The sequence below is a fragment of the Labeo rohita genome, chromosome 23, assembly GCF_022985175.1.
Source record: "Labeo rohita strain BAU-BD-2019 chromosome 23, IGBB_LRoh.1.0, whole genome shotgun sequence".
NCBI classification, from domain to species: Eukaryota; Metazoa; Chordata; class Actinopteri; order Cypriniformes; family Cyprinidae; genus Labeo; species Labeo rohita.
The window spans coordinates 5916065-5936208 of NC_066891.1; the positions used below are offsets into that span (position 1 = coordinate 5916065).

At 37.4% G+C, this 20144-nt stretch overlaps 1 protein-coding gene, 1 long non-coding RNA gene and 1 pseudogene across 2 annotated transcripts; 2 read left to right on the forward strand and 1 right to left on the reverse strand.

Annotated features, from left to right (window-relative positions):
- The first annotated feature begins 1489 nt into the window (after positions 1–1489).
- On the forward strand, positions 1490–6078 carry LOC127154333 (protein-glutamine gamma-glutamyltransferase K-like). The gene is made up of 14 exons (XM_051095793.1): positions 1490–1604; positions 1922–2322; positions 2449–2640; positions 2755–3006; positions 3126–3244; positions 3560–3667; positions 3817–3994; positions 4088–4226; positions 4318–4510; positions 4594–4747; positions 4891–5175; positions 5311–5471; positions 5554–5690; positions 5784–6078. Exons 1-14 carry the CDS (start codon positions 1507–1509, stop codon positions 5929–5931), a joined length of 2565 nt encoding a protein of 854 aa, XP_050951750.1. The 5' UTR covers positions 1490–1506; the 3' UTR covers positions 5932–6078.
- A 4500-nt stretch (positions 6079–10578) lies between these two features.
- LOC127154905 (protein-glutamine gamma-glutamyltransferase K-like) lies at positions 10579–12946 on the forward strand (annotated as a pseudogene).
- A 4372-nt stretch (positions 12947–17318) lies between these two features.
- Positions 17319–18301, reverse strand: LOC127154335 (uncharacterized). Its single transcript, XR_007825475.1, has 3 exons — positions 18106–18301; positions 17477–17552; positions 17319–17333 (listed from the first exon to the last, which is right to left on the reverse strand). It is a non-coding gene; the product is annotated as an uncharacterized LOC127154335 (long non-coding RNA).
- Positions 18302–20144: the final 1843 nt, after the last annotated feature.

Consider the following 20144-nt stretch of genomic DNA (forward strand, 5'->3'; position numbering starts at 1 on the left):
AAGGCTTCAGTCAAGGAGAAAAAAGGACTTTTTCCCATAGCGTCTAATGACGCAGTACGAGTGTAGTATCGAAAGGGAACTCTGAGTTATCTGCCTTGTCTTTGGTTCTAGTGGATTTGTTCATTGTTTGTCTAATAAACTTTTGTATGTGCGTGACACTATTGGCGTATTTATATTCCTATATCCATCACAAGCTAGTGTGCAATTCTATTGTCTGTTGGGAAATGTATTGTGAATTATAGCAAATAAGGAAACTGGTATTGTACAAATCACAACCCTCATTGCAGCTGGCTTACATTACAGATCTGCATGATGAGAGTATCTGTTTACAGAACTAAATCTATAAACAACATTTCATTATACAGGAATCAGTTCACAACAATACAGCCAGTCAACAAATATTTTACATAATGTGACTTTAAAATAAGCGTATATTTAAAAATGAAGATGCTGAAAGAGAAAGATATGAAACTATACATAATTTACATAATCACTAATTACAGTAAGTAGGACTAGTACACACCTAGTAAATTAACACTTACTATACAAAACTGAAAAGCATATGGTGATGACTTGTATATTCAGTTAGCAGTTCAAGGAATGAAGCTGCTTTACTGCCTAAATTAACACCACATACAACACAGTCTGACCGAATGTGTCATATTTAATTTTTACTGTTGCTGTTTTACTTGTTACTGTTGCTATGAATATTGTTAAATATTTGGAATTGAGAAACTGTATGACAATTGCAAAGCAATGTACTGTATGTGCCCTAGTAAAAGAAGGTAAACTAGGCTCTAACTTTAAAAAATAGGCTTTAACTTTCTTTTGCAAAAGAAACATTTTAAAACTTTAGGTAGCACATGTTCATGTTTTACAATCAAAGAAATTATTTCCAACAACATAATGTCTGTTTTTATCTAATATATATATATATATATATATATATATAATTAAAAAATAAAAACATAACTAGAATATTTTGGCTTTAGATCTGTAATCATTGTCATTGTACATATGACACTTTTCTGTACAAATGACAACTCATTTTCATTTAATTACCACAAAACATGAGGGAGAATATTAATTAAGCAGGACATTTCTTTAATTAGTGAAAAACTCTCTAAACTAGTTGAAAAAATACAGATAAATAATGAATTATGTGAATTCAGGTTAATTAAATACATTTTTTTCCCTTCATCTTTTACAATATGCTTAAAACAAAATTATCTGGGAATCAGTGACACTGCTATAAGTAGTTTGGCATTGGCATTGTGTAATCATTATAAATTAGCATTTTCTCCTTACTCTGGAATTTCTCAATTACATCTCTATCAGTCCACAACAATTAAATTAAGACATTAATTTGACTTAATTCCCTGAAAGAGAACATTCAGATTAACATTTGTCACTCACCCAAAATCTTTTCTTCTTGCTCACAGGAGATGCGGATGGGGTGGAGATGAAAATCAACAGTATATATATGTCCAGTGCTGCAGTGAAAAGATGAGCTGGTTAAAGCAGGACTTAGTGTTCACTTGCTTCAGTAATTCAAGTTCTCACTTCAGTTACTTGTTACAAACAAGGACAAGGACTAAAAACATGTAAGTAATCAACTTTAATACTACTTCATGCCCGTTATGTTTTTTTTTTTTTTTTTTTTTTTTTGCACATATTCATTGATTTTAATACTATAAAACTTTTGATAATCCACAACAAGAAAGAAATGATTTAAGATGACTTACCTTACTGTCTAATAAATGTAGTTTGACAAAGAAGTTCTACAAAACTGATTTAAATGGATGTAAAGACTCAAAATAGCTACATTAGAAATGCTCCACCTGAACTTGTGCATGACCAAACAGTGATAATGTTGTATATTTTTATTCATCGTTTACAATCTTCTTTACTTTTTGCACAGGATGCCTTTTGTCAGCAACCCATGCAAAAGCCTCTGCACTGTCGGCCGTTTCCCAGTTATTAAACTGCAGGGAGAGAACAGCTGCAAAGGAGAATGCCACGCACCGGTTTATACCAACTCATGTGCAAACCCATGTGCTAACCCGTGCACAAACCCATCTGCAAACCCCTGGGCAAATGCTTACGTGAACCCATACGTAAACCCTTGTGTGAACCCATGCATTAACCCTTGCACTTCTCCATATTCTACTGCATACTCTAGTCCATGCTCTGTACCATGTGCTACTCCATATGCTAATCCTTATGGCTTTATCACTCCATGCCATGATTATGAGAAAAAGGGTGTTGTCATTAAAGAATACGTGGATGATTGCACGAGCAAGCGAGTTTGTGGAGCCGACGGTAAGAATCATAGATTTTTGTCCTGTAATGCATGATGGGAGACATGTTATTTTCACTCATTACAACTCAGTGAATGATCTGTTTTATGATAACTCATCTGTTTTCTGATTTTTTAAATTTCCTCAGACGCTGTCCTCCGGGTGTCTAAAGTCGACCTGCTCAAGTGCAGGACTGGACAGAATCGCCAGGAGCATCACACCAACTATTTTCTTGATGATCATCTCATTGTCCGCAGAGGACAGTGTTTCAATATGTGGGTTGATCTGTGCCGTCCTTTCAATCCCAGTTGTGACAAGGTTCACCTGGAGCTCAAACTAGGTTAGTTATGACCGAGAGGATGCCAAAAAAGAAATGTACAGGGGAGAACACATGAGGAGCTGAACCAGCAGTTCTATGATCACTGAAACCTCTTGTTCTTCTCTGTGTTTACAGGTCACATCCCATCCATCAGGGACGGCACTTTGGTGATCATTCCAATAGTGGATGAATTCAAGAAGGACTGCTGGGGGGCAAAGATTGTGGAACAAGGACAAAACCGAATCAAACTGTGTGTGAACTCTGTTCCGACTGCTTGCGTTGGACGATACCAGCTCAATGTCGTGACACAGTGTCCAGGAGGCAGATTCACTTTACCTTATGTTCCTGAAAATGACATTTACATGTTGTTCAACCCCTGGTGTAAAGGTACGCGTTTCATTACACTTTAAACCTGAATATATGAAAGTGAAATAGAATGTGGAAAGAAAGCACCATTAAAACTTAATGAAGCTTTTCCATTTAAAGTACAATATTCTCTTTCTCAGATGACTGTGTGTACCTGAGTGATGAGGCAGAGAGAATTGAGTATGTGCTGAATAACATGGGCAAACTCTACTATGGAACTAAGCAGCAGATTGCCTGCAAAACATGGAACTTTGGTCAAGTAAGAGCTAAATTTTCACTCATATATTACAAATGTTTGACATCTTAAAGAAGTGCTGTGAATCCACTGATTTCAATAAAAATGGTATGTCAAAAAAGTCACAAAACAAGTTGTATCAGAAGTTTCTCTAGTATGCAGGCACCCTAAGTATCAAGGGTGTGCATTAAAAGTTGCTGGAAACCAGTTGAGCTCCTGGATGAGGCATCTGAGATAATTCCATGGGACAAGCTTTACTATATGACATTTTCATGCACACGACAGCATGACAGATTTTTCACAGACTCTAATTTCCTTACTTCACTGTCTGATTCTCAGTTTGAAGAGGGAGTCTTGCCTGCATGTATGTATGTTTTGGAGAAGAGCTGTACCCCTTGCTCAGGATGGGGAAGCCCAATTAACATTTCCAGAGTGGTGTCTGACATGGTGAGTCTTCATTTTCTTCTTCTCAACATTCTGATTTCATGTTGGAAAGCTTTCAAAATGGTCCAATTTGTTCTCTTCTGAGTGTGGTACTTCTCCATGAAGCTGTCTGCATTCAAAATAAAATAGATTTTGTCATCTCTTCTTATCAGGTTATTGCCAAAAAAGATTGTGGTGTGCTGGTGGGTAACTGGTCAAACTGCTATGGAGATGGAATTGCTCCTACATCCTGGTGTGGCAGCAGTGCCATCCTAAAACAATGGCACAAATGTGGAGGAATACCTGTCAAATATGGGCAGAGCTTGGCCTTTGCTGGAGTCACCAACACATGTAAGAGTTCCTACAGACTGGACAAGGAGACAAAAAAATGAGAAAGTGATTATATATGTAATGCACTTATATTTTTTTTACTCTTGCTTCTAGTGTTGAGGTGTTTGGGTATTCCTGTTCGTCCAGTCTCAAACTTCTGTTCAGCTCATGACACTGATGTTTGTTTGACAACTGACGTCTACTTGGATGAGAAATTTCAGCTGATTGATCACATGAACCGTGATTCTATCTGGTAAGCGTCATTGCCATTTGTGATGTCATAAAGAGTTCCTCTGATTGTCAATGAATTGTTTGTATTTATTTCTTCTTCATTTCTATTTAAGGAACTACCACGTATGGAATGAGGCCTGGATGACTCGGCCAGACCTGCCAACTGGTTTTGGAGGTTGGCAGGTGCTTGATTCCACCCCTCAACTGACCAGCCAGGGCTTCTTCCGCTGCGGCCCCACCTCTGTTGCTGCGATCCGGAGTGGACAGACCTTCCTGAAGCATGATGTGCCCTTCCTTTTTGCTGAAGTATGTTAATTCCTTTAATATAGCACTCTATCATACAGAAATTAAATTGACTAACGATTCCTGTTTGTCTCATTGTGTTTTAGGTGAACAATGATAAAGTTTACTGGCAGAGGAAATGTGATGGAACATTTGGTGTTGTCCACGTTGAGAAGGATGTAGGAGGTCACTGTATCAGCACCAAAGCTGTTGGCTCAGATCAACGTGTAGACATCACAAACCTCTACAAACACCCACTTGGTAAAAAAAACACATGCATTTCTCTTAAAACATCTGGTCCATCCTCAACACTTTGAACCATGGTGCGTATATGAATTATGAAGTTTGGAGTCTCACCGGTGATTCATCCCTCTGTATATTTTCCTTTTATTTTCATTGATCAGGTTCTTCTGAGAAGTGCACAGCTTTGGAAACAGCCCTTCGTCATGGCTCCAGGAGATGCACATACCCACTGCCCTGTGCTGAAGATGTTGTCTGTGAGGTCAGCCTGAAAGGGGACGGACCATGTGTGGGCAAGGATGCTGTGCTTTGCATCAATATAAAAAACAAATGCAGCTCACCTCGAAGCGTTACCCTCTACAGCCAGGCTGCAGCTACGTACTACACCGGAGTCAGGAAGAACTTCCTCAAGAGAGACCAGACATGCATTGAGCTCAAGCCCTCTGAATGTGAGAAATGACAAAGTTTTGTAGGAGTTGCAGTAGATGAGACCACACAGTTGGTATTATCCAGCTTATGGATAAAGGGACTAGTAATGAAAGCATGAGAATTCATTCAGTATTTGTCACTTTTCCCCACTATAGGCAGACCTCTGGACTGGACCCTGACTTATGACGAATATAAAGATCACCTGGTGGATCACGCCTCACTGATGCTCAACCTCTTTGGACATGTGACTCAGACTAAGCAGGTTCTGGCCACCCAGTACAGCTTCAGACTGCGCACACCAGATCTTGTTATCGCTGTGAGTTTACTGTTACAGTTTAACTGCTTAATCTTTTGGTTGGTTAAAACTGCTTAGTGCTAAATTGTCTGTTGTATCTCAGCCTGTATGTGATGCAGTCCTGGGTCAAGAAGTGCCAGTGAAAATAACTTTCCAGAATCCACTGCCTCATGTCCTGAAGAACTCTGTATTCCGCTTTACGGGACTTGGACTGCAGCATGCCAGAGTTGTCAACTATGGGTAAGACACTAGAATATTTGTATTAATTTTTCATTTAAAAACTTTTCCACTTAAATTGTTCTCACATTAATTTTTACTTTCTTTCTTTCACAGTGACATTGCAGGGAATGCCACAGTGTGCCTGACAGAGAAGTTTATACCGAAGTGTCATGGCCCACAGCAACTTCTGGCATCTTTTGACTGTCCCCAACTCACTCAGGTGCATGGATTTGCCAACATTGTCGTCAGACAGGGCTGTTAAATAAATTGCAGTAAATTGCAAAATGAAGGAAAGGTTCATTGGAAGAAAATGCTTTTGACTAAATGTTAGTGTGTGTTTCACATGATTGATTTGCAAACTGAATTAACAATTTAGATTGAACGGTAAACCTTGTCATTAGAAAAGTAATCAGATTAAAAACATTTGAAAACTCATTTGAATATTAATATTAATATTGAAAAGGGTGTGGTTGCTATGGCTACTGTATGCAATAGCATTCAAATAAACAAATTTACATATAAACACACCAGTCTCTGTGTCATTTAAAACAAGTATATATACTGTAGGCAGTGGATTGGCCTATAAATGTGTGCAAGTACTTACTTAGATGTATGCATCCACCTGAGAAAAGAAACATGTTATGCTGTCTGTATGTGTGTGTGTGTGTGTGTGTGTGTGTACTTGTTTTTGCTACATTGTGGGGACCAAATGTCCCCACAAGGATAGTAAAACCTGAAATTTCTGACATTGTGGGGAATGATTAAAAATAGTAAATGATGTTTATCTGAAAGTGTAACGATGCAAACATGTTTTCTGTGAGGGCCAGGTTTAGGGTTAGGGTTGGGTTAGGGGATAGACAATATCGTTTGGTCAGTATAAAATCTATAGAAGTCTATGGAAAGTCCCCACAATTCACAAAAACAAACGTGTGTGTGAAAATAAACTTATTTTCAAAGTTATGCACACTCATCTATGGCTTGAACACACACAAGCCCTTCATCATGTTAAAGCACAGAACATAAGTTATGTCAAACTCTGGGAATGGAACTAAATTACGGCTGTCAGTAATTCCCAATTCAGCAATAAAAATAGAAACCAGTAACACTTACTAAGCCTGTTCAACAGCCACCCTAATTTACGTAGTAATTTATGACTTATGAGTCTTTATTCCCTTTTATACAGTAATACCAGTAAATTACAACAAACTATGTTACCGGTAAATGAAAAAAATGCGCTGTTCACACAGGCAACTGCGTAGCATCTTTTTCGGTAAAGCACCATTTACACATCTATTTCAAGGGGGTCAGTATATCTTTTGAGCCTGGTGATCATGAGGGAGTTTGGACACGAGCCTTGCCACATGCTAGCCTGCTCATTTGAGGCCCATAATGCTCAGTCAGTTATTGGATTGTTTGGTGTATCTCTGATCATGCGAATAGCTTGGGCCATGTGCAGTATGTGCTGGGGTTGCAATGCACACTGAGAGGATGAAATTACGTATGTCTGCTTCTTGGTGTGGACTGCAATTTCATTTTCAAAACCTGACAACTTGGCTTCATGGTCTAGCTCCTTAACTGCTGACCTTGCCATTCCATCATCCGTGACTGAATTTTCTGAAGATTACTCATTTGAGCTGTAAGTTCCTTATTAGAAACGTGGAGCTGGAACAGAAGGCACTCTTGTGTGTTTCTGCTCTACACTGCTTGATGAATGCAGGGGCAAAGGACACTGAGATGAGCAGTGTATGCCTTTCAGAACTGCATTTCATGTCAGCTATGGTTGTTTGGTTTGTTTTCTTCTCAAAGCTTCTGAATCATTATTTGCAGATCTCTGTCTACATATGATTCTCCAAAATCCTCAGCCACATCCCCACTATCTGTTTCACGCCACCTGGTGAGGGGTGTCATCTTGGAAGCTCACTCCATCTGGTAAAACTACTCTGAATTTCTGACTCACTGTGGGAAAGCTCTGGTTGCACCCTAGGAGGAGGTCGATATGTACGCTGGAAGCCTCTGTATTCCAATGCATAATTCTCCAAGTGGCACAGGGGGTGTGACAACCATTTACTGTAGACATTAGGCCCATGCTCTGACTCTGAATAGACACTGAATACACATCTTCTTCCATGACAATCACAATGTGTCTTGAAGGACCATCAATATTAAGTAGGCTTCTTGGACTGGTTTGTGTTGTTAGGATTGTCATAGGATTGATTCATGACAAATGAATGCATGCATGATAGTTCAATCTTTTCTCATCATGTTTGGACTTAATGTGTTCGTAACATTGCCTAATGTATTTCAGGTTAAGGTTTGGGAAGTGAGAAATCCACCGGAAAAACTTTTCTAACTTTGTGTTTGGACTATACAAATAAATTCCACAGGAGAAAAGAAGGGTGGGCAAACACATTTCCCCCCACTCTGATGGAACCAGCCAATCACAGCACAGAAATGGAGAAGCGCCAAATTGCAATCTCCTCTTCATCGGAAGAGGATAAAGGTACTCTTCCAAAAGACACTCCTTGTTCTGAGTCTTAGTCCGTTAAGGGAAGAGACGGAAACAGATCACCTCCGTTCTGAGTCTGAGTCCTGCAACATAAACAGAACAACACAGGTCTTTCATCCAGAGAGACTGCAACAGATCAACTTTGTTCTGAGTCCTGAGGGAAGAGACAGTAAGAGAAACAACTCGTTCTGAGTCTCCGGCATGTCCTAGAGACACTAACAGATCAACCAGATCTGAGTCTGCAACCCGCGGTGAGACAACAACAGATACCAAGTCCGAATCTCCAGCTTTTAGGGCAGCAACAGATACGACAGATACATGTTCTGAGCCTCCAGCCTTTGAGGAAAGAGATACTCTACATTCAGAGTCTCCATCCAGAGAGACAACAACAGATGCAGCATGTCCTGAGTCTCCATCCTAGCGAGACAAAGTAGATTGACCAAGTTCTGAGTCTCTAGCCCAGAGAGGCAGAAGACACACAGACATTTGCAACAAGGTTAAGCTCTGGCGAGCAAACCTCACTTCAAGGTACTTTTGCTTGCGTGTTCCAAGCTAAGGACCTTCATCACCTACTCCAGGTCCACATCTGCATGTTTCAGATCTTAGGACCCTTTGGTGCTCCAGGCGATCAGCATCCTACAGTGCTTCATGTTTAAAGCTGTCGAAACGGATTCCTGCTCCTATCTCACTGTACTGCTACCAGCACAACCAGTGGAAGAAGTCACCACCACCGGACTGCTCACTCAACCACAGAGAAAGTAAATATCACTTTCAAACCCCTTCCAGAGACCTTGGCATTGTTGTATATTATCAGTATATTTTTTTCTAATTTACATTAGATATTATATAGCTGACTGCAGTTGGTAACAAATAATTGCACACATATTTGTTTGATGCATAGTAAGGGTTTTCACCTTTCCAGATAATGTAGCTCTGACAGAGCAACACCCAACATAATCATTTGCAATTTATGCATCTTGTGCACTTTATTCCTTTTTCATTAATGGTATTCATTTAGTAGTTGTTGATTACTCTTGTCTATATTTTTTTAATTTTTTTTTTTTTTTTTTTTTTATTACAACTTATGTCTACCTTGTGTTGATAATACAGAGGTTCTACAAGTTAGAGATCCCACCAATCTTTCTTACGTGATGTACTAATAACCACACATTAATTGACACGTAATCCAAGAATCATGATGTCATCTGTGACATGAGTACCCATCACTACCCTATTTTGCCTCCCTAGGTTGGCGAAAGCAAAATTCACTTCATTTAAATACAGCATACAGCAATAAAAACAACACGCTTGTTGTTTATTGTTCCTCTAATAAACTTTGCTACTTTTAGATCCTTGCTTCACCTCGCCCTTGCCTGTGCATGACACTATTGCTGCTGGTGTACAAAATTGTCTGTTGGGAAAATGTGTGGTGAGCTATAACAAACAAGGAAATTGATTTTGTAGGAATCACAACCCTCACTGTTGGCTTACATTACAGATCTGCATGATAAGATTACACAGGAAACAGTTCACAATAATACAGTCAATCAACAAATATTTTACATGAGAAGTAAGTAGAACTAGTACACACCCGGTGCACTACTATACAAACCTGAAATGCATATGGTGACGGTGACTCGTATGTTCAGTTAACAGCTCAAGAAGAGTGAAACTGCTCTACTGACCTTATTAATGCCCCATATAACACACAAATGTGTCATTCTTAATTGTTACTGTTGCTATGAATTTTGTTAAATATTTTTTTACAAACTGCATGACAACTGCAATGTATTTAGTTTAGTTTAACTTTATTGTCCATTCTGCTTGTCACAGAACGGAAATTTGTCTTTGACAATACATCTACATTTTAGGCCTACACCCTCATGGGAGCATTTCAAAAGTAGAGTGGAGGGGATGAGTATGATCTTTAAAAATCACAATTGCTGTTTTTTCCATAAAACAATCAAATAAGACATGAAGTGAATGTTGTTTATGGCCAGTAATCTTATTTGCCTGATTAATTATTTGTGATAGTTTGTTCTTCTGTTTAACTGTTATGAGACAATATTATATGTAAGAATGCTTTCAATCATTGACCTGTATACCATAGTTAGAGTCTGTGTACTAAGATTAAAACTCTTCAATTTTCCAAGAAGACCAAGGCACTGTCTTGCCTTCTTATAGACGGACTCGACATTACTTTCAAAGTTGAGTTTATCATCAATAACGGTTCCTAAATGTTTACAATTCAAGATCTGCTCTACCATTTTTCCTTTTATGATGACTGATTTGTATGAGCTTGTGTCTACTATTCTTGCTTGACTCCTCAGGCATAGCTCTTTTGTCTTTCCAATATTAAGATGTAGAGAGCTACTAGTATGGTACTGTTTGTGCCCTAGTAAAATGAGGTGCACTAGTTAAAACTAGGCTCTGACTGTTTAGCAAAAGAAACCTTTTAAAACTTTGGGTAGCAGATGTTAATGTTTTGCATTCAAAGAGATCATTTTCCAAAAACATCATGTCTGTTTTTACCTGAAATTAACAGAATTGCAATATAAAAAGATAACTAGAATTCATTTAGCTTTGGTTATGTATGTTATGTATTATGTCATTGTCAAAAGTTGTCTTAAAGTAGAAATGACATTTTTTTACGCAATTCCATTTTATTCAATTTCCACAAAATATATCAGAGAGAATATTAAGCAGGACATTTCTTCATTTAGTGAAACAAAACCTCGAAAATGAAAATTATATATATATATATATATAGAGAGAGAGAGAGAGAGAGAGATATCTGAAACAATGGCACAAATGTGGAGGAATACCTGTCAAATATGGGCAGAGCTTGGCTTTTGCTGGAGTCACCAATACATGTAAGAGTTCCTACAGGCTGCACAAGGAGAAAAAGATAAAGCGATTATAGATTCAATGCACTTACATTCTTCTTCTCTTTCTTGTAGTGTTGAGGTGTTTGGGCATTCCTACTCGTCCAGTCTCAAACTTCTGTTCTGCTCATGACACTGATGTTTGTTTGACAACTGACGTCTACTTGGATGAGAAATTTCAGCTGATTGATCACATGAACCGTGATTTAACCTGGTAAGTGTCATTACCATTTGTGATGTCATAAAGAGTTCCTCTGATTGTCCATGAAGTGTTTCCATTTCTTTCTTGTTTACTTCCATCTAGGAACTACCACGTATGGAATGAGGCCTGGATGACTCGGCCAGACTTGCCATCTGGTTTTGGAGGTCGGCAGGTGCTTGATTCCACTCCTCTACTGACCAGCCAGGGCTTCTTCCGCTGCAGACCCACCTCTGTTGCTGCGATCCGCAATGGGCAGGTCTTCCTGAAGTATGATGTGCCCTTCCTTTTTGCGGAAGTATGTTAATTTCTTTAATTTAGCATTATATTATATAGAGATTAAAATGACTAACGATTCCTGTTTGTCTCATTGTGTTTTAGGTGAACAATGATAAAGTTTACTGCCAGAGGAAATGTGATGGGACATTTGGTGTTCTTCGCATTGAGAAGGATGTAAGAGGTTACTGCATCAGCACCAAGGCTGTTGGCTCAGATCAACGTATAGACATCACAAACCTTTACAAACACCTACTTGGTAAAAACCACATGCATTTCTATTGAAACATCTGGTCCATCCTCAGCACTTTGAATTATGGTGTTTGGTGTCTCACCTGTAATTTATCCCTTGCTAGATTTTACTTTTACTTTCATCGATCAGGTTCTTCTGAGAAAGTGCACAGCTTTGGAAATAGCCCTTCGTCATGGCTCCAGTAGATGCGCATACTCACTGCCCTGTGCTGAAGATGTTGTCTGTGAAGTCAGCTTGAAATGGGATGGACCATAGGCAAGGATGCTGTGCTTTGCATCAATCTAAAAAACAAATGCAGCTCACCTCGAAGCATCACCCTCTAAAGCCAGGCTGCAGCCATGTACTATACTGGAGTCAGGAAGAACTTCCTCAAGAGAGATCAGACATGCATTGAGCTCAAGCCCTCTGAATGTGAGAAATGATACATTTTTGTATGCAATAGTTGCAATAGATGAGATCACACAGTTGGTATAGTGCCGCTTATGAGCAAAGAGACTATAAAGGCATGAATACTCATTTAGTAGTTGTCAATTTTCCCCACTATAGGCAGACCTCTGGACTGGACCCTGAGTTATGATGAATATAAAGATCACCTGGTGGATCACGCCTCATTGATGCTCAACCTCTTTGGACATGTGACTCAGACTAAGCAGGTTTTGGCCACCCAGTACAGCTTCAGACTGCACACACCAGATCTTGTTATCACTGTAAGTTTACAGTCACAGTTTAACTGCTGAATCCTTTGGTTGGTTAAAACCTGTGCTAAATTATTTCTTGTATGTCAGTCTGCATGTGATGCCATCATCGGTCAATAAGTACCAGTCAAAATCACTTTCCAGAATCCACTGCCTTGTGTCCTGAAGAACTCTATATTCCGCTTTACGGGACTTGGGTTGCATCATGCCAGAGTTGTCAACTATGCGTAAGACACTAGAGTATTTGTATTAATTTCTCATTTAAAAACATTTCCACTTAAATTCTGTTCTCACATGACTTTCTTTCTTTCCCAGTGACATTGCAGGGAATGCCACAGTGTGCCTGATGGAGAAGTTTATTCCCAAGTGTCACGGACCACAGCAACTTCTGGCATCATTCGACTGTCCTCAGCTCACTCAGGTGCATAGATTTGCCAACACTGTCATCAAACAGCGCTGTTAAATTGAACAACCTTAATAGAGGAAAGGTTTATTGGAGAGAAAATGCTGTTTACTAATTGTAGCAGTAAAATCATTAAGGTTTCACATTATTAATTTGCATACTGAATTAACAATTTTGCTTTATTTCACCTACAAAACACAAACGTTACATTATTAGAATTGACATGTCTGTGTTCATTAAAGAACTGTAACTTGTTCACCATGTTTTTAGAAGAAATTGCACTAAATGGATGTTTATATGTTCAACAAACAATATTTGTTGTTTTTGTGTCATTTTATTTTAATTCCCTTATTTTGCTGTGTTGTTATTATGTGCTCATTCAGCATTTAGAAAAAAAAAAAGTTTTTTTTTTTAATCACTTTGTGAGTCTGTTAATGGGTCAATAATCAGTAATTCTGGGTAACATAAAACAGCGCCTCGGGATATCTGGACCAACCAAAATATAATAATAGTTAAAAGGGTGTGGTTGCTATGCCTAATGCTTAATTGCTATTTAATAACAGTAACATTCAAATTATAATACGTGTATATATAAACACACCCATCTCTGTGTCATTTACAGCAGGTGTATATACTGCAAGTATACTTGCATAGACATAAGCATTTATTTTTGAAATGGATTCAAATGGATGCATCCAAGTGTGTGGTTTAAAAATCTCAATAAAACCTGAACAAGAAAAATGCTAATGCTCTAAAATTAGAAAAAATGAACAATTTTTTTTTCATGTCAACATAAAACAACAAATACAAACTATTAACTAAAAGTACACAGTCTCTTTTGAATAAGACAATTATCATTCACATTCAAATAACTGGTGTAGAAACAAGACATTTCTAATAAGTATTACAGCATTACAATAAAAAACAGCAGTAATTATAAAGAAGCGTTATGATCCTTGCTTGTGTTTCCTATGGATTTCAGCATGCCCTACACTGATGGCCTTTTCAGACAGGACACGGAATGCACTGCGCTGCCCGCTGAGTTTGGCGTAGCCCTACAGATAAAAACGATTTGCACGATCAAAACGATCAAAACGATTTGCTGCCAGTGTCCATTTCACATAACAAACTGGCGCATATTGCCTACCTACAACAAGCTACCTGACTTAAAACACATGTGACACTGCCAACTTGAACTGACATATATCTCAGTTATACAGCTTTTCTCCCGAGGTCTCTATATGACCGCAACTTTATACTGTATAGCTCCAGAAATTCCGACACACACAGTACTAGCTGTTCATCCATTTTGCTTTCCACACTTGTAATTGCCAAAGAGCACAGCAGCATTCAACCATTTTCAACTTTAACCGCAACTTTAATCCTGTTTCATGGACAGTTGTGGGCTATCCCTTAATTTTTTCTACATCAATTAAGCAGGTAAAAGGTCTGGAAATTAAGTGTGACATTTGCATTTGGAAGCTGTTGCTCTGAACCCAGATCATGCGGTCAAATGATCTCTACATTAATGAAACAGACCAATTTTAGGCTTCAAAAACAAAATTAATCCATCCGAGAGATAGCAGGAACATTAGGAGTGGCAGAATGAACAGTTTGGTACATTCTGAGAAAAAAACAACAACACCACAGTGCTGAGCTTATCAACATAAAAAGGCCTGGATGTTCACAGAGGAAAACAGTGGTGGATGATTGGATGATCCTCTCCATGGTAAAGAAAAACCATTTCACAACATCCAGCCAAGTGAATCTTTCCAGGAGGCAGGCGTGTCACTGTCAAAGTCACCACAAGGTGCAAGCAAGTCCAGATTAGACTTTGCCAAAAAACATCTAAAAAAGCAAGACCACTTCTGGAAAAGCATTCTTTGGATGGCTGCAATTAAGATCAACCTGTACCAGAATGACGGGGGGAAAAAAGTATGGAGAAGAACAGCTCATGATTCAAACCATACAACATCATCTGTAAAACATGGTGGAACAGTGTGATGGCATGAGAATGCATGGCTTCCAGTGGCACTGTGTTACTGCTGGACGATGACCCAAAACATACAGCAAGTTTTGAAGGTAAAAAAAAAAAAAAAAAAAAATTCAGCATTTTACTTGCTAAAGACAAAACTAAAGACAGAAAGTTCCACAAACAAACAACAACTGAAGTCAGCTGCAGTAAAGGCCCGACAAAGCATCACAAAGGAGGAAACCCAGTCTTTGGTGATCTCCATGAGTTCCAGATTTAAGACAATCATTGCCTGCAAATGATTCTCAACAAAATATTAAAAATGAACATTTTATTTCTGATTATATTTACTGTCCAATTACATTTGAGCCCCTAAAAAATGGTTATAACTCCTAAGCATTTTATATTTTTGTTCAACCCCTTGAATTAAAGCTTAAAGTCTGCACTTCAATTTCATCTTGATTGTTTCATTTAATCTATTCTAGTAACATACAGAGCCATATAAATACATATAAATTATGAAAATTGTGTCAGTGTCCAAATTTAAATGGATCTAAATGTAGTAAATACATTTGTAAATATTTTTAAAAGGAAAAAAGAAATAAAAGCCATACATCTGTCACACAGTGCTATTGTGGCTACGGTGTTTCACAAAAACCTACGCTTGGAGTGCTCTTTGCTGGCTTTCTATATTTAATCTATTTACAATCTGCTTTTGGCAAAGCAATCTATTTTTCATGCAATCTAGGCTATTATCTGTATAGCATGTCCCTGTGATATAATTTACAATATGCACAATTTGTTGAAAATAGATTGTTCACATGATGTATGCAATAGATGCAATAGTGTATGCAATAGATGGATGTCACATGCACACTCTCTCTCCTTTTATTTTTGTTAGCATGTTGGGCTGTGTCAATTTCTATTAATCTGTTAATGTCTGTTAATTAATGTAGAATATTTAATATGGGTGCGGCTCGGGTCGCAGTTTTATGTCAAAACAGGTCAGGTCAGGTACAAAATCAAATTAGTTTTGATGTTAGATAATAAGTCGTTTGTTCTGTTAATTACTCCGGGGCGGTTTGAGGTTTATCAAACAGGACCTGTGCAGGACTCTGGGGTTATGGACAGACACAGGAACACTACTGGAGTATTTATGTTCATGTATCCATCACAAGCTGGTGTGCAAATCCATTGTATCCCTGTGTTTCAGTCTTGTTTGTAGGCTCTTAGAGATCACTGTTGTGTGTTTCCTTGTCTGAGTTCTTTGGTTATAGTGGATTTGTCTATTGTTTGTCTAATAAACTTTGATGCTTTTAGATCGCCATCTTTTCCTGCATGTGACATAATTGGTGTATTTATGTTTATGTATCCATCACAAGCTAGTGCGCAATTCTACTGTCTGTTGGGAAAATGTGTGGTGAGCTATAACAAATAAAGTGGTTTTGTACGAACCACATCCCTCAATATAGTTGGCTTACATTACAGATCTGCATAATGAGAATACACAAGAACCAGCTCACAGCGATACAGATGCTGACAGAACAAGATATGAAACTATTCATTAATTATATACTTACTAATTACACTAAGTAGGACTTGTACACACCTAGTGTATTAACGCTTAATATGTATACTTAAAAGGCACAATGATTTGTATATTAAGTTAGCAGTTCAAGAGGAATGAAACTGCTACTGCCCGAATTAATGCCACGTACAACACGCCACATGCCATTTCATTTTTACTGTTGCTATGAATTTTGTTAAATAGAAACTGTATGACAATTGCAAAGCAATGTACTGTATGTACCCTCAGAAAACAAGGTACACTTGTTTAAAAAATAGGCTCTGACTGTTTTGCAAAAGAAACATATTAAAACTTTAGGTAGCAGATGTTTGTTTTGCAATCAAAGAGATTATTTTCCAACAACATAATGTCTGTTTTTTTTCCTAAAATGTATATAATTAAAAAATAAAAAGATAACTAGAAGTCATTTAGCTTTGGTTCTGTAATCACTGTCATTATCTTAACATACAAACAAAATTTTTCTATATAAATGACATTTCAATTTTATTTTAACTTCCACAAAGCACATCAGAGGGCATATTAATTAAGCAGGACCTTTCTTCAATTAGTTGAAACAAAATCTCTATAAATAATTTCAGGGTTTTTTTATATGCATTATAACTATAATGTGTTACATATGTTCAGGTTAATTAAATACCATTTCTTCTTCATCTTTTACAATATACATAAAACAAATTCAAAATCTGGGAATCACAGCAGTGACCTTGCCTTGAGTAGTTTGGCATTGGTATTTGGAAATTATTTTAAGTAAGCATTTTCTTCTTACTCTGGAATTTCTCAATTACATCCCTATCAGTCTACAACAAATCAACTAAGACATTAATTTGACTTAAATCCCTGAAACAGAACATTCAAATTAATATGTCACTCACCCAAAATCTTTTCTTCTTGCTCAAAGGAGACACAGATGGGGTGGAGATGAACATGAAGTATATAAAAAAGTTATATTAGAAATGCTCCAACTGAACTTGTGCATGACCAAACAATGATAATGTTGTATCTTTTTATTCATCCTTCATAATCTTCCTACCTTCTTGCACAGGATGCCTTTTGTCAACAACCAATTCAAAAGCCTCTGCACAGACGGCCGCTTCCTAGGTATTAAACTACAAGCAGAGGACAGATGGAAAGGAGCATGTTACGCAGCAGTTTACACCAACACATCTGCAAACCCCTTGGCAAATGTTTACATGAACCCATACATAAACCTACTCCATATGGTACTACATACTAGGGGTGTGCAGTGGAGCCAATATCTGTATGTGTATCTGTGACCACCACAAAATTACTTGTATTTGTATTCTGATAAAAACCGGAAGTACACCTTCCAGTTTGTACAGTTACTTGAGAAGACCGTTATGTCTGTGGGTTTATAGCCTGTTTTGTGGGTTTATGATCTGTTTTACATAGTTATCAATGAACAAATATGCCTTGTATTTATGTTGAAATACTATTACTATTATTTTTTTTATGATAATAGCATTTATTTGAATATGTTCTAACAGTCGGAGCCAATACCTTTGTATAGGCACTGCTTTAAGATGTATTGCAACTGTCCTTCGGCCATCGCCAGTTTGAGTCCCAGTTTGGGAAAAATTTACACTCATTATTGTGTCTTTTGAGGTTTATGAATAATATTGTACTGATCCCCTGGCTCACCTGTCATTCAGCAAACACAAGAAGTGAATGTCAGCCTCAGTCGAATATTATTTGGCAGAATTATTCAACAATTCACAACAGTTGTTGTGGTTGATGGAAAACACATCTATGATGCGCTGGACATCCAAAGCCCTCGCTCTTCGTATACTGACGACCAAAAGTGCCAAGTCGTTGTTTTGGAAATCCCCACAGTTGCTTCTCAGACACGTCTTGAAGCATCGGAGACAGGAGACAAGAGGCAAGAGACAAGAAGGGTCAGGGTTTGTGAGAAGTTTGTGCATAAACATATCTTTATATTAAATAAATTAGAATAACAAAATTGCTTACTTGGCAAAAGGAACCACTCCACTTGCTGAAATAAAATGCTATTACATTACTAAAAGCATGACAGCGTAGCTACACTTTATGTCACATGTAAGTTATGCACACTGCACATGTAATGACTAAACTGTTTTTATTTCATTTGTTGAGTGGCTTATTTTTTCACAAGCTTGCAGAAAAAGGCTTACCCCAAAAAATAAATAAATAAATAAATTACTGATTTTTTCCTTTTTCACATTTTCTGGGTTGGTAGATGCACCGGGGACCCGATTATAGCATGGAAAAACTAGGATTTTCATGTTACCTTTAACAATTCCACCTCACTTCACCTACAAAACACAAATATTAGATTACTAGATTTGAAATGTCTGTGTTCATTAAAGAACTCTAAACTTGTTTGCCATGTTCTCAGAAGAGATTGTTTTTCTCATGACAAGATGAAAAAGTGCTATCTTAATAAAAACATTTGAAAAATCAAATATGTTGTTGTGTTATGTTACATAATTTCAGTGTTATGGGTCTACAACTAGTACTTTTGGGTAACAAAAAAGAACACTTTAGGACATCTCAAAAGATACTAATATTCAAAAGGCAGTGGTTGCTACACCTGTGGTTCTATCAGCCAAGAACCACACGCAGGTTTGGCAAGTATATGTAGCAAGTAAATGTATTCATATCCACAGGTTATATATTTGTCTGTAACATACATTCTGACAGTAAAATAAGTTTCACACATTTACTGCGCTTAATGACAGTTCCACAGACTCAATTCAACAAAGAATATATAAGAGAACTTACTAACACGAGAAAAACCCGCGTTTTAATTTGGCGCGCACGAACATGGGCGTTCATAAAACCCTGAATACACATCGAATGAGTTAACAGGAAAAGACATGCATATTCGTTTTGGTTTCATAATGCCTATACAGTTAATATTACCTCATAACGTCACTTAATAACGCATATTTTCACTCGATGATACAGGGCACTGCAGAAACACAAATGACTCTGTCCGTTAACAGGCTGGTCTGAGAGCAGACGCGACCAGTCCATTACCAATGACGTCACTCACAGAATAACTCTAAATATTAGGGATAAACTAAAATACTAAAAATTTTTTTTTTCCTATTTTACAAAATAAACAAATGAAGACGATTTACTTAAAATAAAATAGCACAATTTACTTGTTTACAAAAAATTGTTCAAAAACCAACCGTAAACCACAATGCATGTATGCATATTTACTCATTTTACAGCACAACATAATCTCTCCTCTCCCTCACCAGGCTTCACTCTAAGTTCGCTAAGAATACATACTACATATGTTTTATTTGGTGAGTCTATTGTTTATTCCCATTTATGTTCAGTATAATTACAAAGCTCTCCATGCGATTGGTAAAATGGTCTCAATTTCACAGCAGTCACATATATAATGAAAAATATTATATATATAAATATAATGAAAAATATATACTGAAAAAATATATAAGAATTATGACTTAAAGGTATTAATTCACTCTGCGAGATTGTGATCACGAAAACCGCACCTAAACTAATAATAAATTTTTGTGATCCGTTTTTAGAATAGAGTTTATATACAATCTAAAACAGTCTAAATTTAATGATTACTTGAGAATTGGAGTCAGAATAAACGTGGAGCTAGAATCATATTGAAACTAAAATCATGATAAACTAAGTGAACTCTGAAAAAGTGTAAG

Excerpts from the sequence above, each read along its gene's own strand:
- LOC127154333 (XM_051095793.1), top strand. The coding sequence starts at position 1,507 with ATGAGCTGGTTAAAGCAGGACTTAGTGTTCACTTGCTTCAGTAATTCA. Across the intron at positions 2,641-2,754 it reads TCACCTGGAGCTCAAACTAG|GTCACATCCCATCCATCAGG; the intron begins GTTAGTTATGAC and ends CTGTGTTTACAG. Across the intron at positions 4,227-4,317 it reads ATGAACCGTGATTCTATCTG|GAACTACCACGTATGGAATG; the intron begins GTAAGCGTCATT and ends TTTCTATTTAAG.